A 24,307-nucleotide genomic window follows, 5' to 3' on the forward strand; every position below is an offset into this window, starting at 1 on the left:
AACATATCATAAATAGCAGAAGAGTTTCACAAGGACATTGTCGAAATAGAATAATACATGTCCAGTTTAGTATTGTTGCAGCCAGTATTTTATGTTTTATTTCAATAACAAAGGGCTAAAACAATTTACTAAATAATAGCTATTGGACTGTAAATGAACATTTTAAATAACTATAGACAGTAACTTAATTTTCATGAACATTGTAGCCTACTATGTAACAATTTATGACATGATTAGAAAAGTAGGACTAAGTATAGGAGCTATAAATACTGTAAGAGGCATGTATATTTTAATTAAAAAAATATTGTGCAAACATTTGTCAACATCAATACAATGTATATTGTTCTACAGATGAATCGGTCAGCCAATCACTTTGTTGTTATGTTGCACTTTTCCTTATCAAAGATTTAGGGAAACATATGACACTAAAGTGTAATATTGTAGTATATTATTGTATTTCTATGCAAAATGAACAATAAACTAGCTCTCATTGTAATTAATGTTAAGGATAAAAAAAGAAATGGAAGGAAGCAATTTGAATATATACATTAACAAATGTTCAACTTCCATCTTTGAATTTATTGACTACTGAAAAAACTTGAAAACTTTTCCCCTCTACTCTGAAATAAGCAATGAAAATTTTAGAAAAAGTGAAACACATAACTGGATTTTTGCCTACAAAACTTGTGTATATGTTAAATTCTCTAAGTTATGTAGTTAATATTTCATTATGATATTTAAAAATATTAGTTTCCTCAAAAATTTAATTTTTTGCATTAATCGAGTTATGAAAAATGCTCCTCTATTAGTTTCAACCACGATTAACATTTTATATTTTACATCTACTCATGGAAATACACATATAAACGAGATTTCCTTTTGCAGGATGTCAGTTTTGTTTGAAAAATCTTCTGTGGAATAGAGGGAGAGGGCCAGAAGAAGTGGTTTTAGTTCTTGAAGTACTTTGTTGCTGGGCGCAGTGCTGCACCAATTTTTACCGAAATATCACTGAAAGAGTCACTGGAACTGACTGCAGTAAATCTTGACTCATTCAGGCATGAACTGACTTCAACAGATTTTCTGTATGGGGGCCAACATTATGAGCAGAAAGAAGAGTGGCTGTGGGCAGGCCTCTGACTCCAGTGGTTGCCAGTATATTCATGGAGAAAGAAGCATTAGAGATGGCTACATACAAATCCACATGCTTCTTCAGGTGATACCTTTGTGATCTGCACTCATGACAGCGAGAGTCTCAATGAGTTTTTTTGAACATCTCAACTCATGCCAACCAAATACAAAGTTCACCATGGAACTGGTGAAGGATGGTCAGTTGCTACTTCTCTGTATGTACTGGTCAAAGAGGAAGCAAAGGAGTCATTTGGCCACAGTGTGTATTGCAAACTAACACACACTTTTTTATACCTGCAAGATTGCAGCTGTCGTCACCCAACACAGAAGAATGGAGTTCTAAAGACATTGGTCCCTAGCACACACACCTCATCAGACTAAGATAGTTTGACATCAGAAATGGAGTATCTATGCTCAGTCTTCTGCAAAAATGGATACACCATCCAACAGTTTCAGAAAGCCTTTCAACCAGTAACTCTGCCACATGATACAGAAGAAGAGCAAGATGAAGCAAAGACTGTGGCTTAGCTGCCCTATATGGGATCTAATTCTCCCAAGATAAAAAAGATTCTAATGAAGGACAACATGAAGTGTGTTCTGCCCACCTACCAAAATAAGAGGACTACTGGGAAATGAGAAAGATAACCTTGGTTTATGAAAACCAGGAATTTGTAATATACTTTAATAATGTGGCATGTTCTACATTGGCCAAACAGCTAGGACAGTGGAAATCAGATGCCAAGAACATCAGAGGCACACCTAGCTGATACAGACAACTAAACTGACCACTGACAAGCACAATCCGTAACTTAATCATACCATGACCAATGGAAAATACAGCTCTGACACAAACCCCAAGTCAGTACAGATAAAGCTTGCAGAATACTACATGAATCCTGATATGGGGTACCAACTCAACAAAACCTGTGATCATGCACTGGAGTTGCTAAAACTGCAATGGTTGCAGCAACAGAATTCAAGAAAAAGAAGAACTGAAAATGTGGACATGGGGAATAAAGCCCAGACTGAGCACTAGGAGCACTGCACTAAGAACAGAACACCAGCTCATGACTAGGTGCACAGGGCTAAACATGAAAGATCTTGAGACATTTGTAGTAGGAACAGACTGCACATACAGTGTCTAGAACAATTTGTTGAGGACAGAGGCAGTGGATGTAAATACTGGAACAATTCCACTTGACTAGTAGTCTCAGATAGCAACTGGATTTATGATGAATTTCTTTAGCAAATGGATATGTTGTGAAGGTGCATTTAAAACACATAACTGTTTAAAGTGATATCTACAAGAGGACTGTGAGTGAACACCATACATTATTCTAATGCTTGCTTTTTGTACAATTAATACTTTCTGAGTGATGAGTTACCCCAGAAAATTATCCAAGAAGACATTATTGAGTAGGAATGTGCAAAGTATGTAAGGAGATCAATTTGTTTTCTTCCAAGCATAGTAATTATACAAAGAGCAAAAGTAGTTGAACTTAATTTTTTGAGAAACTCAGTAATTTGCTTCTTCCAGTCCAAGTTTTCATCAATATGCACACCAAAAAATCTGAACCTTCTACTCTGTTTACAGATTCCTGTTCATATTATTTGTTGTACAGAACTAAGTATAGTGTGTTTTCTCAAAATTTGAGGGAACCACTTAATTATTTGAACAACATCATTAATAACTTCTTCTGATGCTTTCTCTCTAATGGGACTTTTAGTAACACTATATCATCTGTAAAAAGTACCAATTCTGCTAGATGAATGTTAAGTGGAATGTCATTCACATATTCAAGGAATAGGAGTGGACACAAACCTGAACACTGTGGGGCACACTGATTTCTCTTTAACCACTAAAATTTTCTCCCTTTCCAGCATTGCCTGAATTACACAACACAACCTTTTGCACTCTGTTTGTTAAGCATGATTCAAACCAGTTGTTTGTAAAACTATCAACTGTGAGTGATGTGCTAGGGAAACTGTTTCTACATAACTGTGAAACCACTCTTTGAGTAAATTACTTTTTTGAATATTTTGGAAAAAGACAGTGAGGAAACTGCAGGACAATTGTTTAAATCTTTCTTGCCACCTTTCTTACAAAGAGGTTTAACAATGGCATATTTTAAACTGTTCTAAAAAAAAAATTCCTGTGCCAATGATGCAATACATATATCACTAAGAACATTACTTATTAAGTTGGTACCACTCTTAAGAATTCTCTTTGAAGTTCCATCAACAACATAAGAGCTTTTGTTCTTGAGAACTTGTATAATTTCATAAATTTCCGTGTTTGACAGTAGTTTTACTTCCAGTGGCAGGAAGTTTTGTGGAAAGACAGTTTTAATATATTCTCTTGCTTCTTCAACTGAACCATTTAATCCTGTTTTTGCTGTGACATTTAGGAAGTTACTGTTAAAAATACTTGCAACTTGGAAATTACCAGTCAAAATACTGGTATTCAGTTTAGTCGTGACAGTATCTTATAAACTGAATGGTTGTCCTGTCTCCAATTTCACATTATCTCAAATGATTTTAATTTTTTTACCTGCATTATTAAGTTCTGCAATGATAAACATATTTGTAGACATTTTAATGACTTTCCTTAAAATAACACAGTATTTTTTGTAGAATGCAAGTAACATCAGATCCTGACTTTTTATGGTCATTATATAAATTTCCCTTTTCCTCTTACATGATATTTTAATTCCTTTAGTTGTCCATGGCTTACTAATAAAAAAAAATTAATGAGATTTCTTTATTTTTTATTTTATTTTTAAATTTTTTTTTTAGGGAAAGCTCTTGAATATTGACACAAATTTAGCATGGAATACAATGACTTTCACATTAGCATCTCTTACCATATACACCATGTCCCATAGCACATCTCAACTAATTCTTAAAACATTGTATCTTGGCATCATTAATAAGCCTCACTGCTTTCTATGAACATGCCTCAGAGCTGTAAGGTGCAAATTTTTTTACTTCTGCTAATTGTGCATCATTATCAGATAGTCAATTAACAATTGGGTTTACATTAATTGTTCCAGCCTGAGCGCTGCTTTTAAAAAATTTATTGAGTATAGATGATGAATTATTGCCACATGTTAAATTTGGTTAAACTTTTCATTGTCTATGTAGTTTTCTGATGTGTAATGTCACAAGTGTGAGGTTTATAGGTATATAAAACCTATCATCAATGATGGTGAAAATAAAGAATAAGAAAATTAACATTGATTTTAACGGTGTTCTGTAAAGTTATTTAAAATTCACTTAAAGCTCCCACCAATCAACAATTAGAGCTACAAAGAAGAGCAAGACTTACAAGACATCTTTTCAGCCAGATCAGTGAACTTGCAAATGAAGCACCTAGAATGGAAACTGTACCAATGTTATCGGGCTCTTCTTACTGATTTTCCTGATATAAATAAAAAGTATTATCTATCCTAATCACTTTAATTTTTTTGGTAGTAGCCAGTTATGTTTGTGTAATGACCATCAGCTCAAATCCAATAAGATGACTGTGCACAGGGCCACTGATACTACCAAGCTGCTGATCCCTGATGATCGACGTAAGGGAGTATGGAAGTGCCCAGTACCAATCCATATTTCAGGCACGCAGTTGCACAGGCTAACAGGAAGGTGAGTCAGTAATTTTTGATGTTATCATCACATGCAGATATCAGGTTTAGTAACCCTGTAAGATGTGAAAATGCAGAACTTTTTTCTTTGCTTCTGTGCATATTTAGTCACTGTACTCTTAGTACATCATGAGGTACACTCCATCAGCCTTTTGGTGCCCTATTCGATTATTGATTCACTTGTACACAATCTGCATTACTGCTTGATCCTGGTTTGGGAAAGCTGTCGACTTCTAGACCCACATTATCCTGAAGCCAATAGCCAGTCCATGATTTCATAAAGCTCACCCAATTCTTTTGGCCATTAAAGATGATGTTAAGATTGAACTACACTAGAAGAATAACAGACTTGGTCCCCTATCTCTTGTCTCATAAGGATGAACTTTTCTCTAAACTTATATTTTCAGTTGCATCTTGACGAAGACTCAAGGAAGATTTTAGTTTTGAACATACTGCTCAGACTATAACAACATAACAGGTTGCCTTTTGGTGTCCCTAGTGCCTACATCACACTCCAGAGGCTACTTTAACACACAAAATTCCATGTTGTGTCAGTTATCTTGATGATATCTTGGGCACATTTCACAGGACTGGGAGAATATTTGTGAAATTTATGTCTGGTTTTTGCACTCCTTGCACAGAAAGGTCGTAAGTGTAACTCTACAAAACATGCCAACTTTCAACCACTTATTTAGATTATATCTTCAGTGAAGAAGGTCTTTTGTCTATGAAACGTGTGATGGGCTATTCAGAATATGCCTGTGCCTAAATTCATAAAGATCTCAAATATTTTTAGGGAAAGTGGATTATGATGTATGATTTATTCAGTAGGCAGCCTGAACAGACCTCTTGTTAAATTGTCTCCCTCCATGAAAAGGAAATTCCTTTTCAATGGTCTGAGGAGTGCCACTGGGCTATTCAGAAGTTAAAATCAGCCCTCCAGTCAGCATCATGTACCATTGGTATTGGCTACAAATGCATCCCTACAAAGTGTCAGGTTCATTTCTCTCATAAGTTTCATGGTGAATATGGGGATCCATGACAGAACAGCAAGGGTGGCATGTGCTGTTGTTGGCTACAACAAGTAGGATGTTGCGCCAGCACTGCAACCAACTCTGATTGCATCTTTTCAATCAGCAGCCTCCCTCATTGAGCAGTTCACTGTCACAATGACATCACAGCACACCACTACTGCATCACAGAGGCTAATTGGTGGACTGGTTGGTTGGTTGATCTGGGGGAGGAGACTGAACAGCGATGTCATCAGTCCCATCAGATTAGGGAAGGATGGGGAAGGAAGTTGGCCATGCCCTTTCAAAGAAACCATCCCGGCATTTGCCTGAGGTGATTTAGGGAAATCACGGAAAACCTAAATCAGGACAGCCGGACGCGGGTTTGAACCATCGTCTTCCCGAATGTGAGTCCAGTGTGCTAACCACTTTGTTACCTCACTCAGTACAGATGCTAGCCACCTACTAATCCGTTACTGCAAGTTGAAGGGCATGCCCATAAATGATGATGTGGTCTCAATGACGGTTGAATCACTGGACCTGTCACATCCCATAAGGATGCCTCTGCTCCCAAAAGACTGATATAAGGCTGCACAGTGGCCATCCTTCCTTGGCTGCTCTTATCCAACTCACCTCTATCAATGGAAAGCAACTTCTGAAACTGTTTACAGTGTGCATAGTGATACAAATTATGAATGTGTGGTTCCTCCCTACTAGGCTTAATGCAGTTTTGTTTAACATCAGATTTAATAATGCATGCATAACATACTAGTAGTGCTAGGATTTTATTAAGAACTATCTTTTAGAAATCCTGTTTGGCTAATATCAAGTTCTACTAAGAGGTATTAACTTTTTGGTTTTGAGGACTAATTGACAATTTTAATTTGTTGTTAAAGAAATTTGTGTCAAATAACAACACTGTCACTAAATTGAGGGCTACAATATGAGGTGTTCCATAGATGCTCAGGACAATTGCATTCAAACAGATGACCAGCTTCTCCATCTCCAATATGCTCATTCTCAGGCACTAGGCTGTAACACTGTGCTCTTGGTCAAAGTGAATAATGACAATGGATGTCCCTATTTGCAGTCCACATCATAGATACAATAATTCCCTATTCACTTTTCCACTTATATATTTTCCTTACTGCATTGTGTGCCCGCATTGGTGCCTGATGGCATTTAGATGGGCAGTGGGTAGTGGTCAATGTTCAATGTTTTGGCTCATCAATGTATAAATACAACTGTTCAAATTGGCTCTGAGCACTATGGGACTTAACATCTGAGGTCATCAGCCCCTAGAACTTAGAACTACTTAAACCTAACTAAACTAAGGACATCACACGCATCCATGCCTGAGGCAGGATTCGAACCTGCGACCGTAGCGGTCGCATGGTTTCAGACTGAAGCACCTAGAACTGCTTGGCCACAGCAGCTGGCAATACAACTGTAATTTTGATTATTGGAAACAGTATATTTATAGTCCCAAAAGCAGATTTACTATAGAACTTGGCTACATCTATAATTCTGTTGTTTAATTTCAGTTTTTTACTAATGAAGACTGATATACTAGCATATTTCAGATGACGTTCTGCAATAAGCTTCACTATTCCATATCCATTTTGCACTCTTAATTCCAATTCTCCTAGTAATAGCCAATAATTGTTACTCAAATGCGCACTAAATTTGAAATTTTATGGATGTCACTGAAGCTTCAAGAGGTTATTTTTTTGTGACTGTACAATACTGCATAGGAACATTAAATTACTTTTATCATAAGCTGACCATCATTGACTACTTCAGAATTATTGTCCTATACTGCACACATTTGTTCTAGTTTTTGTGTATGAGTTTGTTTTGCACAATCCAATGTATTCAATGTCAGCTATCTGCACAGTGAACTGGTCTCTTTCTTCAGTTTTTTTTTCTGACTGGACAGTTCTTGCATTGCAGCGGTGTTACCAAGCATTAATACAATGTTATGTAAACTGATGGTAAAGGGAGGAGAAAGGAATGGAAAAGGAAGCAACAGATGATATTAGTTGCACTGGGACTTTACGTGGAATTGGCGGCGACGAGTGAAAATGTGCAGGACTCAAGCCCGGCACATCCTGCTTACTAGGCAGTTGTGTTAACCACTGTGCCCCCCCACACAGTGTTAATAGTAAATGTGCTGGCTATCTTGGAACACTCCCTGACCAACCCACATTCCCATCTAGTACCACCACTTATCTGCTGTCACTCTCCATGTCCTCTGTGCTCACTAATAGCAGGTTCCTGTTCGAGGTGTAACATAAATGTGCACCCGCACTGATGGTTGGGGATTCATAGCCCATTGAGATGTATCAATTATGTGCATGCATGGAGTGTTCCTTCAGACATGTCCAAAAGAACAAACACCACACATTAATGTAATTAATACAATAATCATTAAGCAGCTGCAGCAGTTTAAGTATTTGCAGTATAAGTAGTATAAATAGTAGTAGTAGTAGTAGTAGTAGTATCAGTAGTATGCTTACTGTCAGTTTTTTTGAGTTACATATAAGTTTCTGTGATTGAGGCTACAGCATATTGCATAGAGTAATGCTTACATATTGTTCTAATACATGAAAACAAGCTGCAAAATTGCAAAATCTTTAGATAAGATAATATTTCTGTCATGTTTGTCTCATCACATTTTGTGGTTCACTTCAGAATGTCTGCCTAATTTAGCTGGTTTCCAGTCCACTGATTTTGTACATGAAATTGTAACTTTTGCATTTCTGTGTGATAAACAAAATGTTCCAGAACTCTCATTCAAAAAAAGAATGAAAGCATAACCTAGATTTCTTTTCTGACTCTAAAGTTGTGTTAGATATAGATCATTTTTCTTTCATACAGAAAAAAAGGATAATTAGACAAACAGAAGCAGGACAAAAACAATAAGAACACATCTGAGTCACATATTACTCTTACATCTCCAAGGATTTCCTCTTACTACTCAAACATAAAGATTACAGAATATTAATATTTGATGGTATCAATATAAACAAAAGGTTTAAGAACGGAAATATAAATCATTTGCTAAATACATTAAGATGCATAACTTCTGCTGCATAAATGACAAACCCACATGGTAAGCACGATGCCTAGATAATAAAGTGCAGCCCCAAAAGACATGGTCAGATGTCAATGTAACTTCTTAAATGTACACACCATTTGGCTGGTATGAAAATTACAGTGGCAATTCTCTGTGACAGGTAGAATGGCCACCAGAGTGCATTAGTGTTCTTCATGATTAATATTGTTACCAGGCCCACCATGATGTGTAAGTGGTGTGAACAATTTCAGATGTTGAATTATTAGTGTGATGGATACAGTGGTGCAGCATGTATATGTGAGACAGTATTATAAGCACTTGTCAGTGTTTGAAAGTGGCATTGTTTTGGGTCTCCAAATGTGGTCAAATTGTGTAATACTCATATTTGTGAGCATCTGGATGTGGTAGGGGCCCAGTATCGCACTGCATGAGAACATAAGACCAGGCATACTTGGTGTCAAGATTACTGTTGTTCACATCTGTCCACAACAACAGAGGTTCACCGTATTGTGCATCAAGCACATTGTAACTCTTTCAAATCTGTGCCTCCATCTGAGAACCATTAATGGGGGATATTCTGCAACATTCTATGTCATCCCGTACCGTTGGTTGGAGACTAGCAGCAGTCATGCTTGGGAATTACCATCCATTAACATCAAAACCCAAGCAGCTGCATTTGCTGTAGAGCCACGACTGGGAAGCATGGAATGTTTATGAATCATGTCCCTTGTGTTCAGTGATACAGTGCAGATATGTCCAACCCTGGATGAGCATCATTGGTGAGTATGGCGGTGACCCTAGAGAGGTTTCATTCTTCCGATGTTTCTGGGAGGTACAGCAGTGTTACTCCTGGTGTCAATGGTGTGGGTAGCTGGTAGTGATTGTGGGAACTCAGATGACTATGGTATGTCACAGACATCCTGCATCCTCACATGTTACCTCTCATGTGACAGTATTGCAGTGCCATTTCTCAACAGACAATGCTCCGCCAAAGTAGTATGGGTCTCTACGAACTATAGAGTGATGCTGAGAGAATCCCACGCCCAGCAGATTAGCCCCCAATGGGACATGTGTGGACTAGCTCAAATGTTCATTTTATCCCAGTGTAAGTGCCCAGGATGCCAAGGACCAGGTAAAAAGTTGTGGACCAGCATGCTTCAGAAAGAATACAATGGCTTTATGAAATCATTCCCAACTGAATCATTTACGTCTGTAGACTGCAAAAAAGCATATGTTTGAAGCTGAGGATATGTATTGTATCTGTATAGTCATTCCCTCTTCATATTCCATTCACTGATGATGGCTGCTACATTCTGGTGAGTAAATTCACATTTCTCAAATTCTACTTTCATGGTCATTATGCATAAATTACTTTTGGAGGAATAGTAAACTCTGCATCCCATTCTGGAATTCCGCTCTCACGATGTTGTAAGTAAGCTTTTATATAAAATAGCCAAGAGATTATTGAACAATTTGGTAACATTCTCATGCTTATTGGAAGAGTTGATAATATACTGATTTTCCCTTACACTCCTATATTTTATTAATACAACTTTCCAAGGATACTAAAATGATGCAATATGTCCCAGCATCAACTAACCATATTTTTATGGACCTCTTTCACAAATAAATTACATTTCCTTGAGTTTTTGCTGTGAATCCCTGTCTGCTGCTGATCTTTCCTACAAAAGCAGCATGTGTCTGCATTTCATGGTAATATACTAATGACAGTTCTTCCACACATTTAACCGTATTATCTGCAAACAATTTGAAAGACCTGCAGATCTTGTCTACCATGCCATTTAAATATATTAACACCCCCTTTCTACAGTTTTCCAAGGACAGACCCACAAAAGCATAAATACAGAAAAAGCATAGGAAGCACAGCAAGTGAAAATAAATAAATTACCGTACTCTTACTGCTCTTCTATTTATATTATAGAAAATGTGAAATTAAAACAATTTCAATGTTGCCCATTAAAAAAATCTGAATTAATTGCAGTAATTGTTTTTGTTTCTTTCTAAGAGCAATTAGCTCCACTCTTTTGTGAAACCACATTAAAAATATATTTATGTTCTTATGTGAGACTTGTTATTGATAAACATTACAAAATAATGGTAAATAAAACTTGTAACACAACATTGGTTAGAAAACTAAAGCTAGCAGTCTTCATAAACAGAGAACAATATGCACAAAATTTACAGCTTATTTTCGACAAGGAGGTCACTCAGTTCAGGTATGTCCTGGGTGAAAAAGAGGGAGAAATTGTCATCATGTTGTGGAGCACCTTCAGGAGGAATGTTTACATCTGACATCAGGTCTTACCAACCCAAGACTGTGTGCAAAGTTCAGATTAGAAAATCTGACACTGAAGTAACAATGACAATTACAGAGACAGCCATCTTCAAAAATGGTGTTTATTTGTATAAATGACTGAGAAATTAAATCAAAGCTGTTGTAATACAATACAGTGAGCAAAAGGAAGGTCGCTACTAGGGTCACTATCATCAGATCATGATTATTGTTATATCCTAGCCAGTAATGCCACCCGAGCCCGCTGCCAAAAGGTTGGCAGCATCAAAGTCCGGACGCCGTCCGCATAAGCAGCGCCAGCGAGACAGGAAATCGCCGCAAGTCTGCGCGCGCCACCGCTGGCTTCTGGCTTCTTAAGCACTGGAGTCGCGAGCGCTAGAACAGTCCTGTATTCGCCGCTCAGTTGTATACTCGCCACCGAATTGTGTACTTGCTAGTCAGTTGTGTGTTCATCGCAGCAGAGTTGTTGTTTGTCGTCAGCCGACGCTGACCTAGCCGCTCCGACTCCAACTAGACAGATTTCTGTAGACACGGCGTTCACTACTGTGTTGCTGTATCTTCGTTAATAAAGATAAGTACCGACTTTTATTTATTCAGAGTGTTTGGGTTTTCATCTTTCTGCTCACTGTTCCAGCGGACCGGTCGGCCCGCTATTAAAAGTGTGGCGGTGACTTCGTAAGCCGTTTCTACAGCGAATTGTCTGTCCTTACGAACGCCGCCACAAAAATTATCATTAAGGCAGTGACTCAGCATACGTTCCCAACCCTCCAAACACTATGGACCTATAATACAGGCAGCTAGGACCCAATACAACAACAGTGCTTACCACACTACGTTACATGATCAATAACTTTGCATACAGTCTGCATTTTCTGCTTTGTTCCACGGCTGGCTTTGAGCAGGAATACAAACCACTTTTTGCGGAAATCTGTATGAAAATCAATGTTAAAGGTTGTGATAATGTCAATGAAAAGTTAAAATGTGGGAAATGTTGTAACATGGAATTGTTAATTATGGCAAAACATTGTATTGATAGAATAGGACTTCTGTTGTGACAAAAAATCAAAATAAAATTTGGAAAACATGAAATTCAGGAACACAAAAATGGGATTTTAGTGTCTACATCAAACAGTAGTAGTTCTATTGTACTTTCATGAGCTACTTTCACTTCTCATGACATCTCTCTAGTTAGGGTGATGTACGAAGTTCTGGTTGCCAGTAAGTGTTAGGACTTCAGTCCTTCTCACTTGTGGTATAATATGGCAGACAACACATTTTGTTTGCAAGGCAGCAGGTTAGATCTGCCTCAAAAGCATTTTGAAAGTCAAGAAATACTCTACTGTCTACATACAGCTTTAAGGGTCTTGTGACTGGAAAAGGAAAGAGCAATCTGAGTTTCAATCATTTCTTGCAAATTCCACTTTGATTCTTAAAAATGTTATTAAAACTAAAAATTTAAAAAGAACAAAACTGCCTTAACACACACTGCATAGGTCTGAAATAAATTGACAACAAGGGAAGAGGTACTGCTATGAATATGTCCCCTGTACCTTTTTTAAAACCTGAAACCACCTGTGCCATTTTTCACATAAAGTGGGTTTCTCTATTGTCGCAGGGAAAAACAATAAATTAATTTTTTTGTTACAGTAGACATGTTTGCACACAAAATTACTGGATATTGGGTCTGCCTATTAAAAATGTAAACATCTTTTAAGTTATGACTACTATAATAAAGTTAGAATTTTAACAGAACAAAATTCCGTTTAGAGAGAAATTGATCTGTTAACTCACCAACCAAACTCACAATAACATCATTTAATAGCAGGTGACAATCTACCAGTATCAAATAATGTATGTAGGTCCTATACAACTCAATAGTGTAGAAATATTAAGGTAATGATAAGAGACAGAAGTTATTTGTAGTCCTTATTTTGTTAGAATAATTATTGCCTGAAACATGTTCATATTTTCAAAACCAACATTTTCAAAACTACCCACTGATGGTGGCACAAAGCTATTGAAACACGTTTGGGTTTATATATAAGAACACTTTTTGCAGTACAGCTGGACTTCATATCCAGAAATAAATAATCAACATCTACTAGATGAAAGACAATTTGATTTGTACAGGTGATATTAAACACAGTAAGTAACCTGCTGCCTCAAATACTCTACCTACAATGGGAAACTTTAGTTCACTTTGGATTCTGCAATCATTTGTTTAAATTTTATGCATTTTTACACGCATTACTATTGAAAGGAGGCTTCGTCATGCAATTTTCTTCAGTAAATAAATTTCACAAGATGTAGTTAAATATTTCAAAATTTTCTGTACCATCATTCATTTTAATGTTTGATCTTAAACAGTTAGTACCTGGTGTACGGTCATGTGCAGGTGCTTACATAACATGAAATTTTAACAGTGTACCTTTAGTAGTAGTAGTTTATTAAAAGAAGTGAAGATTAAAACTTCTGTCACACTGTGAGGAGGAAACCTATAAAATGACACTCATTCACTCACTCACTCACTCCCACCTCATTCACATTAACCCACACAATCACTCTCTCACACAGGCCTTAATAGAATGGAGGAGGGTGAAAGGTGCTATATGTGTGATTAAACCAGAAGTATTACCATAGAACAGCTAAAAAAGAAAAACACAGGGAAATGTGACTGGTAGATCACTTACAAAAACCTGGGTGAGGCAGTCAGCCTGTTAACACATTAAGGCCATCTCCCTAAAATTTGCGGAAACAAGTTGAACAGTTCACAAAATAATTGTGTACCTTGCTGTCATCTTCAAGTGATACCTGTAGCCTTTGTGTCTTCATTACACTGTGCCTCCTGTATACTCTTACTATTCTCCACCCTTTCCCTCATGACCAGGACGCACACCGTGGCAGGTGGATTAGTGTGTAGGATGCCATCACCGAATGCCAAATGCTTGGGACTGTGTTGTAAATGAAGCTACTAAAATATTAGTGGCCCGGCAGCCTGATCAATAGAGACAGTGGCTTTCCTCTCAGTAAAGTGTGGGGCCCAGCACTCAGCCAACTGAAGCCACAACGTCAGCCAAGAGTGACTTCCACACCAGAGGGTTGAAGCAAAAAGGGCTGGAGGTTGTGTTCACCATTAACCCCCCCCCCCCCCCTTCCGCCCCCCATTCTCCACCACACCACCCACTGATGTACACCAGGAGGTAGTGAGGGGAGGCCTGAAGGCCTTGGGAGTTATGAGTATACAGGAGGTGCAATGTAGAGGAGGCACGATAACAAGGTACACTGTTGAGATATCATGTTACACAAATGACTGCACCCAGCTCTACACTTAAGAGCAATACAATCTAGCCATTTTAGTGTCAGTATGCTAACAATCTAGTAATAAATGCTTTGTCCCATTGAGAGAGAGAGAGAGAGAGAGAGAGAGAAACTGTGCATGCATCACAGTTTGGACTAAATAGAATTGAATCAAAAAATTGCAGACTAGTTAAAGCATAACGTAACTGTGAACATACATTAAGTCTAAATTATTTTGAGTCTCAAGTTACATATTGATGCTGGCTTACAGATTCTGTGCATTATGAAAAATTTATACTAGCTACTTACCACCAGTAAAAGAGTAGCATCACAGATGGTAAGGAAATCAGAAGTTGAAAATTATGCCAATCTCTTGCAAAGTAGGCAAATCCAACCATTGACATATGTCCCAGACTAAATGGAATATGACTTAAGGTTGACACAATCATTCGCCATTTTCCACCTAAAATTTCCATGCCTGTAACAAAGATTACATCTAAGGGTTAGCTCACTTTTACATATACAAATTATTTTATTTTATTTTCTCATAAATACAGCTGTTGTGAATGTGGTAAACATGATATTTGTATAACTGTACAACATAATTATATTACATCAATTATCATACAACTATTTACTGAGCAATAGATTGAAATAATTTACACTTATTGTACTTTCCATAATCTTGGGTGTTTTACCACTTTTGTACAAGATACTCAAATTCATTGATGCATTCTGGGTTTGGGCTGAGGATCTCTCTTTACCATCATCATTTTTAAATGTAATGGAAACCATAATGAAAATTACACTCATGGGGTAACTGAAGTACAATTTTTGTGTGAAGAACAATTTGGGTTCAGGCCTAGTAAAAGCACACAACCAGCTATAGCTCATTTTACACATGTTCTAGAAGCACAACATAAAGGAGATCTTATTACAGGCATCTTCCTTGCCTTTGTAAAACCTTCAATACAGTAAATAAATACAGTTAAATAAACTGGAAGCTCTAGGTATAAGAGCAATAGCAAATAAAGTAGTTTCATTCATATCTAAAAAAACAGAGTGCAATGGGCAGAGATATTGACTCAGAATACAATAACATTGGAGTCCTCCAAGGAAGCGTGCTTGGCTCAATGGTCTTCTTGATACATATCAATGATTTTCCCAAGATTGTCAAACATGGTGAAAAAAATATTGTCTGCTGATGACAGTAACATTCCAACCAGTGAAACATCATGAAGTGTACTAAAGGACAAAGTTGGAGAAACACTCACGCATATATACAGATGGATAGACAACAACAAATTAACACCAGATATAAAAATATCCAACAATGTTAGTTTCCACATAAGCAAAAGACACCAAAAATATTTCTTTAAAAGTGAAATATGAGCTCATAGAATTTCTAGGGCTGCACATTGACGCACAACTAAAATGGACTTGGCATGTTACTGCCCTTGGGAAACAAATAGCTTCAGCATACTTTGCACTGAGAGTAATAAATTTAGTGTGTAGTAGCTCATGCACCAGAACAACATATTTTGCATATGTTCCTTCTGTGATAAGTTATGGAATAATGTTCTGGGTAACAAATGAGAATTTTGCAAAAGTGATCCACATTAAAAAAAAGACATTGATCAGTACCCAATGAACAGGTCTCTACATGAACATGGAACCAGATTCAGTCACCACTTACATCTCAATAGAAAAAACAAAACAAAAACCCAGAATAGTGTGCTATATAAAGGAATTAAACTATGCAATAAACTACCACAAGAGAAGAAAGACAAAACTGAAAGACATGCCTTCAGGAATACCCTAAAAATTATTTTTATACTGTAATGTATTACCTAAAATGATGTGTAAATTTTGTTGACAATTATAATGATTAATTACTGCAATTAAGAGGCATTTTATAATATGTTCAATAGAATAGTGAAATACAATGTCCAAATGTCTAATTCAGCAAGACAAGAAATGTATGTATCTATTTCTGTGTCTAATTGTGTACATTTATGTACCTCTGTGTCTATATTCTGTGTATTCTTGTGTTCAGAACATCTGTACAATTTAAATTGTCTACAGATGGATAAATAAATAAATAAATAAATAAATATGCCTTCATAAATTGCTCCAGTCTGTAACTACTGCATCAACAAAAGAGTCTTTGTTTCCACTGGTGTTCCTGGTCTAACAGTTTGCTGGGGTGCTCTTGCCTTCTGTTACACAACTGATCAATGTTTGGCCTATGTCCTTTGTCTTCTTGTATAATCATGCCCAAATATACTTGGTAAATTCTCCATGTCTTGTTATTAATCTCTCTAGGATGTTGTTTGCTTTGTATTTTACAACTCACGATCATGTCAGCATCACCACTGTAGGATTGTGTTTGCATGGTATTTTATGATTCTACACTGAATAATACAAGAGCAGTTTGGACATCAAACATTTATTGCACATTATTTACACTTTATAGCCAGTCACAAAATACAGAGTTCCATCATGAGTGAAACAAGCCAAACTAAATACCTTTCCAGAGGAATGACCGAGGACCAGTTCTTCAAGGAAATATCTATGGTGTTTGGAAACAGCTACTTGTATCACTAACATATTCAGATGGTATGGAGAATAGACGAGTAAATTCATCTTTGGCTTTGGTTTTGTTGTGCTTTAGGGCGCAAAAAACAACTAGGGACATACGTGCCCAAGTCAAAACTATAGAACATGAAGACAGAGGGGAATTAAAAAGCAACTATACGTCAGTCCCAACTGACATAATGGAGGACAGCTAAAAACAGGCACATGGAAAAAGAGCTTAAAAAGACACCATACAGAAATGGAGGTCCAAAACTACAAATTAAATGGCCTTCACCATATTGCTTCGGTGGATAAAAAGTAAAACGCAGTCAACAGCCCGTGCATCTTAGGTTAAAACGGCTGATAAATCAAATGGCAAACCCAAGATGGAACGTAAGTGGTTAAAAAAATGGCATTCCATCAAAAACTGGCGGACAGTTAAAACTTGGGTGCAATGTGTACAAAGTGGTGGGGTAGCACCACTTAGCAAATGATGATGGCTAACAAGGCAGTGCCCAATACAAAGCCGAGTTAAAATAATCTCCTCCCCGTGGGAGGGCCAAGAGGTGGTCATCAAAGCTGTTGGGAGAGGTTAATAAGCCGGAGCTTATTCTCATGAAGGGAGGACCATTGGCAATGGCAAAGGGACACCACCTCCAGACAGACAGCAACACAGATATCATCGAAGTGAATGTAGGTACTCGTGGGCTGAGTTATGAGGACTGCAGCCTTGGCAGCAGCGTCAGCAGCCTCATTTTCTGGCAGACCAATATGACCTGGAACCCACAGAAATGTAACACTGGCTCCACCAAGACTGAGCAAGTGACAGTTTTCCTGGGCCCACTGCACTAAGGGATGGGCAGTGTACAGCAGACATAGACTTTGAAGGGCACTGAGTGGGTCTGAGCAGAGGACACAATTGAAAAGGCTGTGCTGCCGGATGTATTCCGTGGCCTGATACAAGGCGAAGAGCTCGGATGTAAATACTGAGGAGTGTGCCGGAAGCTGATATCGAAAGACACGGGTGCCAATGATGAAGGCACACCCAGCCCCATGGTCATTCTCAGAGCCAATAGTGTATACAAAGGTACTATCGTGAAGTTCCATGTGAAGATCGTGAAACTGAAGGCGATAGACTGAGGCTGGAGTAATGTCCTTAGGAAGCAAATGAAGGCCAAGGTTAGCATGGGCTGCTTCACAGATCCAAGGTGGTGAAGGGTTCACACCCACTGGGAAAGTTGCAGATAGTGTCAAGTGGAGCTGCTGTAGCAAGTGCTGAAAGCAGGAGGTAGCACAGAAGAGGGACGAGACCCATACTGACAATCAAAGGAATCATCCAAGATGGAGGCATAGGAGGGGTGGCCACGCATGGCAGACAAATGGAATGCATACCTGCTGAGGAGAAAGTCATGGTGGTAGGACAGTGGTAGTTCAGCAGCTTCAGCACACAGACACTCAACCGGGCTGGTGTGAAAGGTGCCCGTGGCCAAACGGATGTCATGATGGTGGCTAGTGTTGAGACAGTGTAAGAGGGATGGGCGTGCAGAAGCATAAACAATGCACTCATAGTCGAGTTTCTAACAGACAAGGGACCAGTTCAAATGGAGGAGGGTGGTTCGATCAGCACCTCAGGAAGTACCATTGAGGACACGTAGGACATTGAGGGATCGCGTACAGTGAGCTGCCAGATAAGATACATGGGAGAGTGAAGAGTGTTTCCTATTGACCATAAGCCCCAGGAATTTCATAGTTTCAATGAACGGAAGGACAACAGGCCCAAGATGTAGAGATGGTGGGAGAAACCATTTGGGCCGGCCAGAGTGGCTGTGCGGTTCTAGGTGCTACAGTCTGGAATCGCGTGACCGCTATGGTCGCAGGTTTGAATCCTGCCTCGGGCATGGATATGTGTGATGTCCTTAGGTTAGTTAGGTTTAAGTAGCTCTAAGTTCTAGGGGACTGATGACCTCAGCAGTTAAGTCGCATAGTGCTCAGAGCCGTTTTTTTTAACCATTTGCGCTGCGAGAAATTCATAAAGGTGGTTTTGCCAGTGGAAAAGCAAAAGCCATAGTCGATGACCCAGGAGTAAAGATGATCAAGACAATGCTGAAGATGCTGCTCAGTGAGGCAGGTTCATGGAGAGGTGCAATAGATGGCAAAATCGTCAACAAAAAGAGAACTGGATGTGCCCGGCAGAATACAGGCCATTACAGCATTACTGGTGATAGCAAAGAGGATGACGCTCAAGACAGAACCCGGAGGCAAACCGTTTTGCTGGATAAAGGTGCCCAACAAGGCAAAACTCACATGAACCTTGAAAACTCGGTCATGTAAAAATGTCCGAAGGAAACAGGGCAGGTGCCCACAGAAGCCCCACATGTAAAGAGTACTGAGGATACCAGTTCTCCAGAAGGTTTCATAGGCCTTCTCCAAAACGAAAAATACGGCCACAGTCTGGGATTAATGCAGAAAACCTTTCATGACATGGGTGGACAAAGTAACAAGATGGTCAACTGCAGAACGCCGCACTCCAAGTCCACACTGTGCATTCATTAGTAATTTGTGAGACTCAATCTGCCACACTAGCTGGGCATGAATCATATGTTCCATCACCTTGCAAAAGCAGCTGGTAAGAGAGACAGGGCAGTAGCTAGAAGGAAGGCTTTTTGTCCTTACCAGGCTTACGTATGGGTATGACGGTGACTTCACGCCAGTGTCCGGGAAATGTGCCCTCTGCGCAGATGCGGTTGTATGTGTTAAGCAGAAAGTGCTTTCCCGCAAGAGAAAGGTATTGCAACATCTGAATGGGACAGTGTCTGGCCCTGGGGTGGAGGATCAGAATGAACTGAGAGCATGATCTAGCTCCCTCATAGTAAAATCGGCATTGTAGCATTCACGATTCGGAGAAGAGAGGGATATCGCCCGAGCTGCCTCTGCTCTTTTGCGATGGAGCAAGGCAGGGTGATAGTGGGAAGAGCTCGAAACTTCTGCAGAATGGTGGCCCATGGAATTAGAGATAGCAATAGGGTCCATGATGACATCGTGAGCTACTGTCAGGCCGGAAATTGGGGAATGGATCTTGGTTCCAGAGAGCTGTCGGAGGTTGGCCCACATGACAGAGGGAGGTGTGGAACTGTTAAAAGAACTAGTGAATGACATCCAACTAGCTCTTTTGCTATCCTGAAGAACATGACGACACTTTGCATGCATCTGTTTATGATGAATGCAGTTTGTCATCATAGGGTGGTGGTTAAAAATGCGGAGAGCACATCTCCGTGCGCGAATTACGTTGTGGTATGCCTCAGTCTACCAAGGGACTGGGACACGATGTGGTAAAGAGGAAGTGCAGGGAATGTAACATTCTGCAGCAGTAAGGATAATGGTTGTGAGATATTCTACCTGGTCATCACAATTGAGAAAATCTTGTTCTTCAAAGGTCACCGGGGAGGAGTAAAGCTGCCAGTCAGCCTTAGGAAGCTGCCATTTAGGCGTGCATACAGATGGGGTAGGAGTCAGCAAATGGATAGCACACGGGAAATGGTCGCTCGAGTAGGTGTCAGAAAGAACAGACCACTCAAGATGAGGGGCAAGCTCGGCAGTGCACAAAGGGAGGTCCAAATGTGAATAGGTGTGCAAGGAGTCTGAGAGGAAAGTGGGTGCTCCATGTTAATACAGAAGAAGTTAAGTTGGTTAAGAAGGTCAGCCAAGAGGGCACATCTCTGATAGGTCCTGGAAGAACCCCAAAGTGGATAGTGTGCATTGAAGTCACCGAGTAGCAAAAATGGGGGTGGTAGGTGCCCAATAAGTTGAAAGAAGTCTCTCATGGTGACAGCGAATGATGGAGGGACATATATGGTACAGAGAGAAAAAGTCAGGTGGGCAAGGAAAAGGTGAACTGCAACAGACTGAAGATCGATAGTCAGGGAGATGGGTTGGCTATGAATGTTATCCCATATGAGCAACAACACGCCCCCATGAGATGGAATGCTGACGTCAGGGGGAATGTCAAAATAAATTGGTAAGAAATGTGTAAGCTCAAAGTAGTCGTGAGGGCCCAAATTCGCTTCTTGAAGGCAGAGTACAAGGGGATGCTGCAATTCTAAAAGCAGCCATAAATCATCTTTGTGGGACCGAAGGCCACAAACTTTCCATTGGAGGAGAGTCATGATGAGGAAGAGATGTAGAGGTGCCACCTCAGCAGTTGACGAGTGACAGCCGTGGAAGTGGCGCTACTACAGGGCACAGAAACAGGAGGATCCTGCTTCATGGGGTCCACAGAAGCATCAGCTTGCTTGTGTGGTCAGACTGTGGTGTCCCATGCTGAAAAATGGTTGTTGGTGCGCACCGGCGACACGGAAGCAGGCCGGCCTAAGGTGTCAAATGGTGATACCATCAAAGAGGAGCTTAGAGGTGGTGAAGGTGGACTTCTTCGAGCCTTTCCGATTAAAGAAAGACTCAGGTGTTTGGCTGGAGGGATGGAGGAAGTCTTCACAGGAGTACTCCTCCTGTCCTTTCCGGCCTACCTCAGAGGTGATTTGGAGGTCGTATGTCTGTGTGGCACTGCCCTATAGATACCAGACGGGAGAAGACTGAGTTTGCGACTAGCCAGTAACTTGTGAGTGACTGGATGAGGCTCCTTTTCCTTTACCTGGATCTCTTGAACAGTCTGCTCATCGAGATACACTGGACAAACCCAAGAGGAGGCAGGATTGCCGCCACTGCAGTTGATACAGTGGTGAGGAGGAGGTGGACAATCGCCCATGTGCACATCCCTACCCCTTGTGACAAATTTGGCTGGCTGTTGACAAGACGTTCTAGTGTGTTTGAAACAATGACACTGGTAGCGGTGCATTGGGTTCGGAATGTACAGCTGGACAGTGATAATTTCGTAGCCTGCTTTGGACAGAAGCACCACTCTATCAAAGGTGAGAAAGAGAGTGCGGGTGGGCACTAAGGAGGAAGCTACGTTTTTCACTACGAGATGGATGGCAATGACACCATGTTAAGAGAGGTAAGACTGGATTTCGGCCTTGGTTAGACCATCGAGCAGCCTGGTGTAAATTACACCACAGGAAGAATTCAAAGTTCTATGGGCCTCAACAATAACAGGATAACCATGGAGAAGTGAGGCAGCAAGCAGTTGTGCTTGGGGATCAGAAGTGGTCTCCACAATGAAAGTGCCATTCTGTAAACGAGAAAAGGATTTCACATTGCCAGCAATTGCATCTACACCTTTCTGAATAATAAACGGATTTACTGTGGCAAAGGACTGACCGTCTTCAGTACGTGAGACCACAAGGAACCATGGTGCAGCAGAAAGGATCTTTGAATCATTAGCCTCATTATGTTTACGTTTTGTAAACGTTGAGTGGGAAGATAATTGACTCATCATGAGGAAATCCCCCTTGATTGCCAGTATCTCTGATGGCATGCTCCTTCCAACTGAGGGCCCCCTTCACAAGGGGGCGCACCCAACTTAAGGGATTATTTACACCTCAGGTCACACCTACCGAACACCTGACAGAGGGACCAATTGGCAATTTGGGAAGGTTGCAGCTCAAGCAGTCACCCCTCCCTGGGTCTGGCCTGTACTAAGGGGTACATGCGAACCCTAACTGTCGACCTGGGGCTGGGAATTACATGTTACTCAGTCTCTTGTCATGCATCAGACATGTAGGCCAGCCTTCAGGAGCGCAAAGGGAGAAGAAGAAAAAAGAGGATCCTCAAATGCTGAATCGGAGGAACGAGAGGAGAAGGGAAACAAAGAAAGGAAAAGGGAGCGAAAAACAAAAGTGAGACTGTATGTCAGCAACAGAATGCAGAACATTCCCAATAATACCCCAGACATGTTCCTGAAAGGGGGGGGGGAATAGTAAGAGGATAGATATGCAGCACAGAAGGGAAAGACTGCTGCAAAGGCTGGAGCCTCGTGGTAGCCAAGCATGAACCCGCCAAAGAGTGGCAAGCCCCTGGGGGGTAAATTCATCTTTGATCAGCATAACGTATTCCATGCAAGCTGACGTGCTTGATTAGTCACTGCATAAATGCTACAACAGTGGCAATCAGTCTTGTAGAAGAGATGGGAGTATGTTTCTGATGTTGTTAGTTGGTTAGTTTAATGTTCCATGGATGTTTATATAATCGGTTGCAATGGTGTCGAAGAAGTGATTTTTTACAATCAAGTTACATATTTATATGTAAATATAGCAACATGTTTATCGTCTACAATTTTTTTGCAATTGTTAGTTAATGATTCCTCCCCTCACATTTTTCACGTCAAAAAATTAGAAATTCTTCTATGGAAAAGGAGGAGTTATAAAAACGAGACTTTTTACCTCTTTTTTCAAATTTAACTTTACTGTCTGTCTAACATTTTATATAGTTGGTTACGTGATAAAAAATTTTGCTAGAAGCAATGTGCACACTTTTTTGTGCTTAAGATATATCTAATGTGGCATAATGACTGTTTTTTTCTTCTTCTGGTATTGTAATTACTTATGTAGTTGTTGCTTTTGAACTGCAAAGGATTATTCATAACTAACTTCATGAGAGAATAAGTATACTGTGAAGCTGAAGTCAAAATGCCCAACTCCTTAAACAGATGTCTACAAGAAGATAGTGAGTGAACACCACATATTATTCCTACAGCAGATTTTTGAGCAACAAAGACTTAATTTCTTCAAGGTTGGTTCACTCAGAACATTATTCCATATGATGTCATGGGTGAAAATATACAAAATATGTCAACTTACTCATTTCTCTTTCCCCAAGATTTGCAATGATTCTAAGTCCAAATGATGCTAAACTAAGTTGTTATAAAAGGTCCAGTTTAGATTATCATCAATATGGACCCCTAAAGAATTTGACGTTTCCATTCCAATTACTGTTTCCTCACCATGTTACATGAACCTCCGCTGCTTACATTGGTTGAATTATTAATAATAACTTTTTGAACCTTCTTTGTGAGGTATGACATCATCCATTGCTTGCTGTACCATCAACTCCATAAAACCTCAGTTAATGTAGGAGAATATTGTGATTAAGAGTGTCAGTTGCCTTCCATCACAGAAAATATGAACTGGTGCTGTTTTGTCATTGAGTGATTGGAAACTTTGGTAACTGAATATGTAAACGGCATTCTCAGTTGAGTAAATCTTCCGACATCATAACTGTTACTTACTGAGGATATTATGGTTGCTCAGGTGGGATACTATTCTGGAATACATGACCACCTCAAAAACTTTGGAAAATTGTAACAGTA

The 24,307-nt window shown here is 39.6% G+C and overlaps 1 protein-coding gene across 1 annotated transcript in view; it reads right to left on the minus strand.

Annotated features, from left to right (window-relative positions):
* LOC126469863 (organic cation transporter protein-like) overlaps positions 1-24,307 on the minus strand; it is a 373,860-nt gene that overhangs the window by 81,233 nt on the left and 268,320 nt on the right. The window contains exon 5 of the mRNA XM_050097173.1: positions 14,782-14,950. Coding sequence (XP_049953130.1) covers positions 14,782-14,950 — 169 coding nt within the window. The remainder of the gene's footprint in view (positions 1-14,781; positions 14,951-24,307) is intronic.

Source organism: Schistocerca serialis, chromosome 3, assembly GCF_023864345.2.
Source record: "Schistocerca serialis cubense isolate TAMUIC-IGC-003099 chromosome 3, iqSchSeri2.2, whole genome shotgun sequence".
Lineage (NCBI taxonomy): Eukaryota > Metazoa > Arthropoda > Insecta > Orthoptera > Acrididae > Schistocerca > Schistocerca serialis.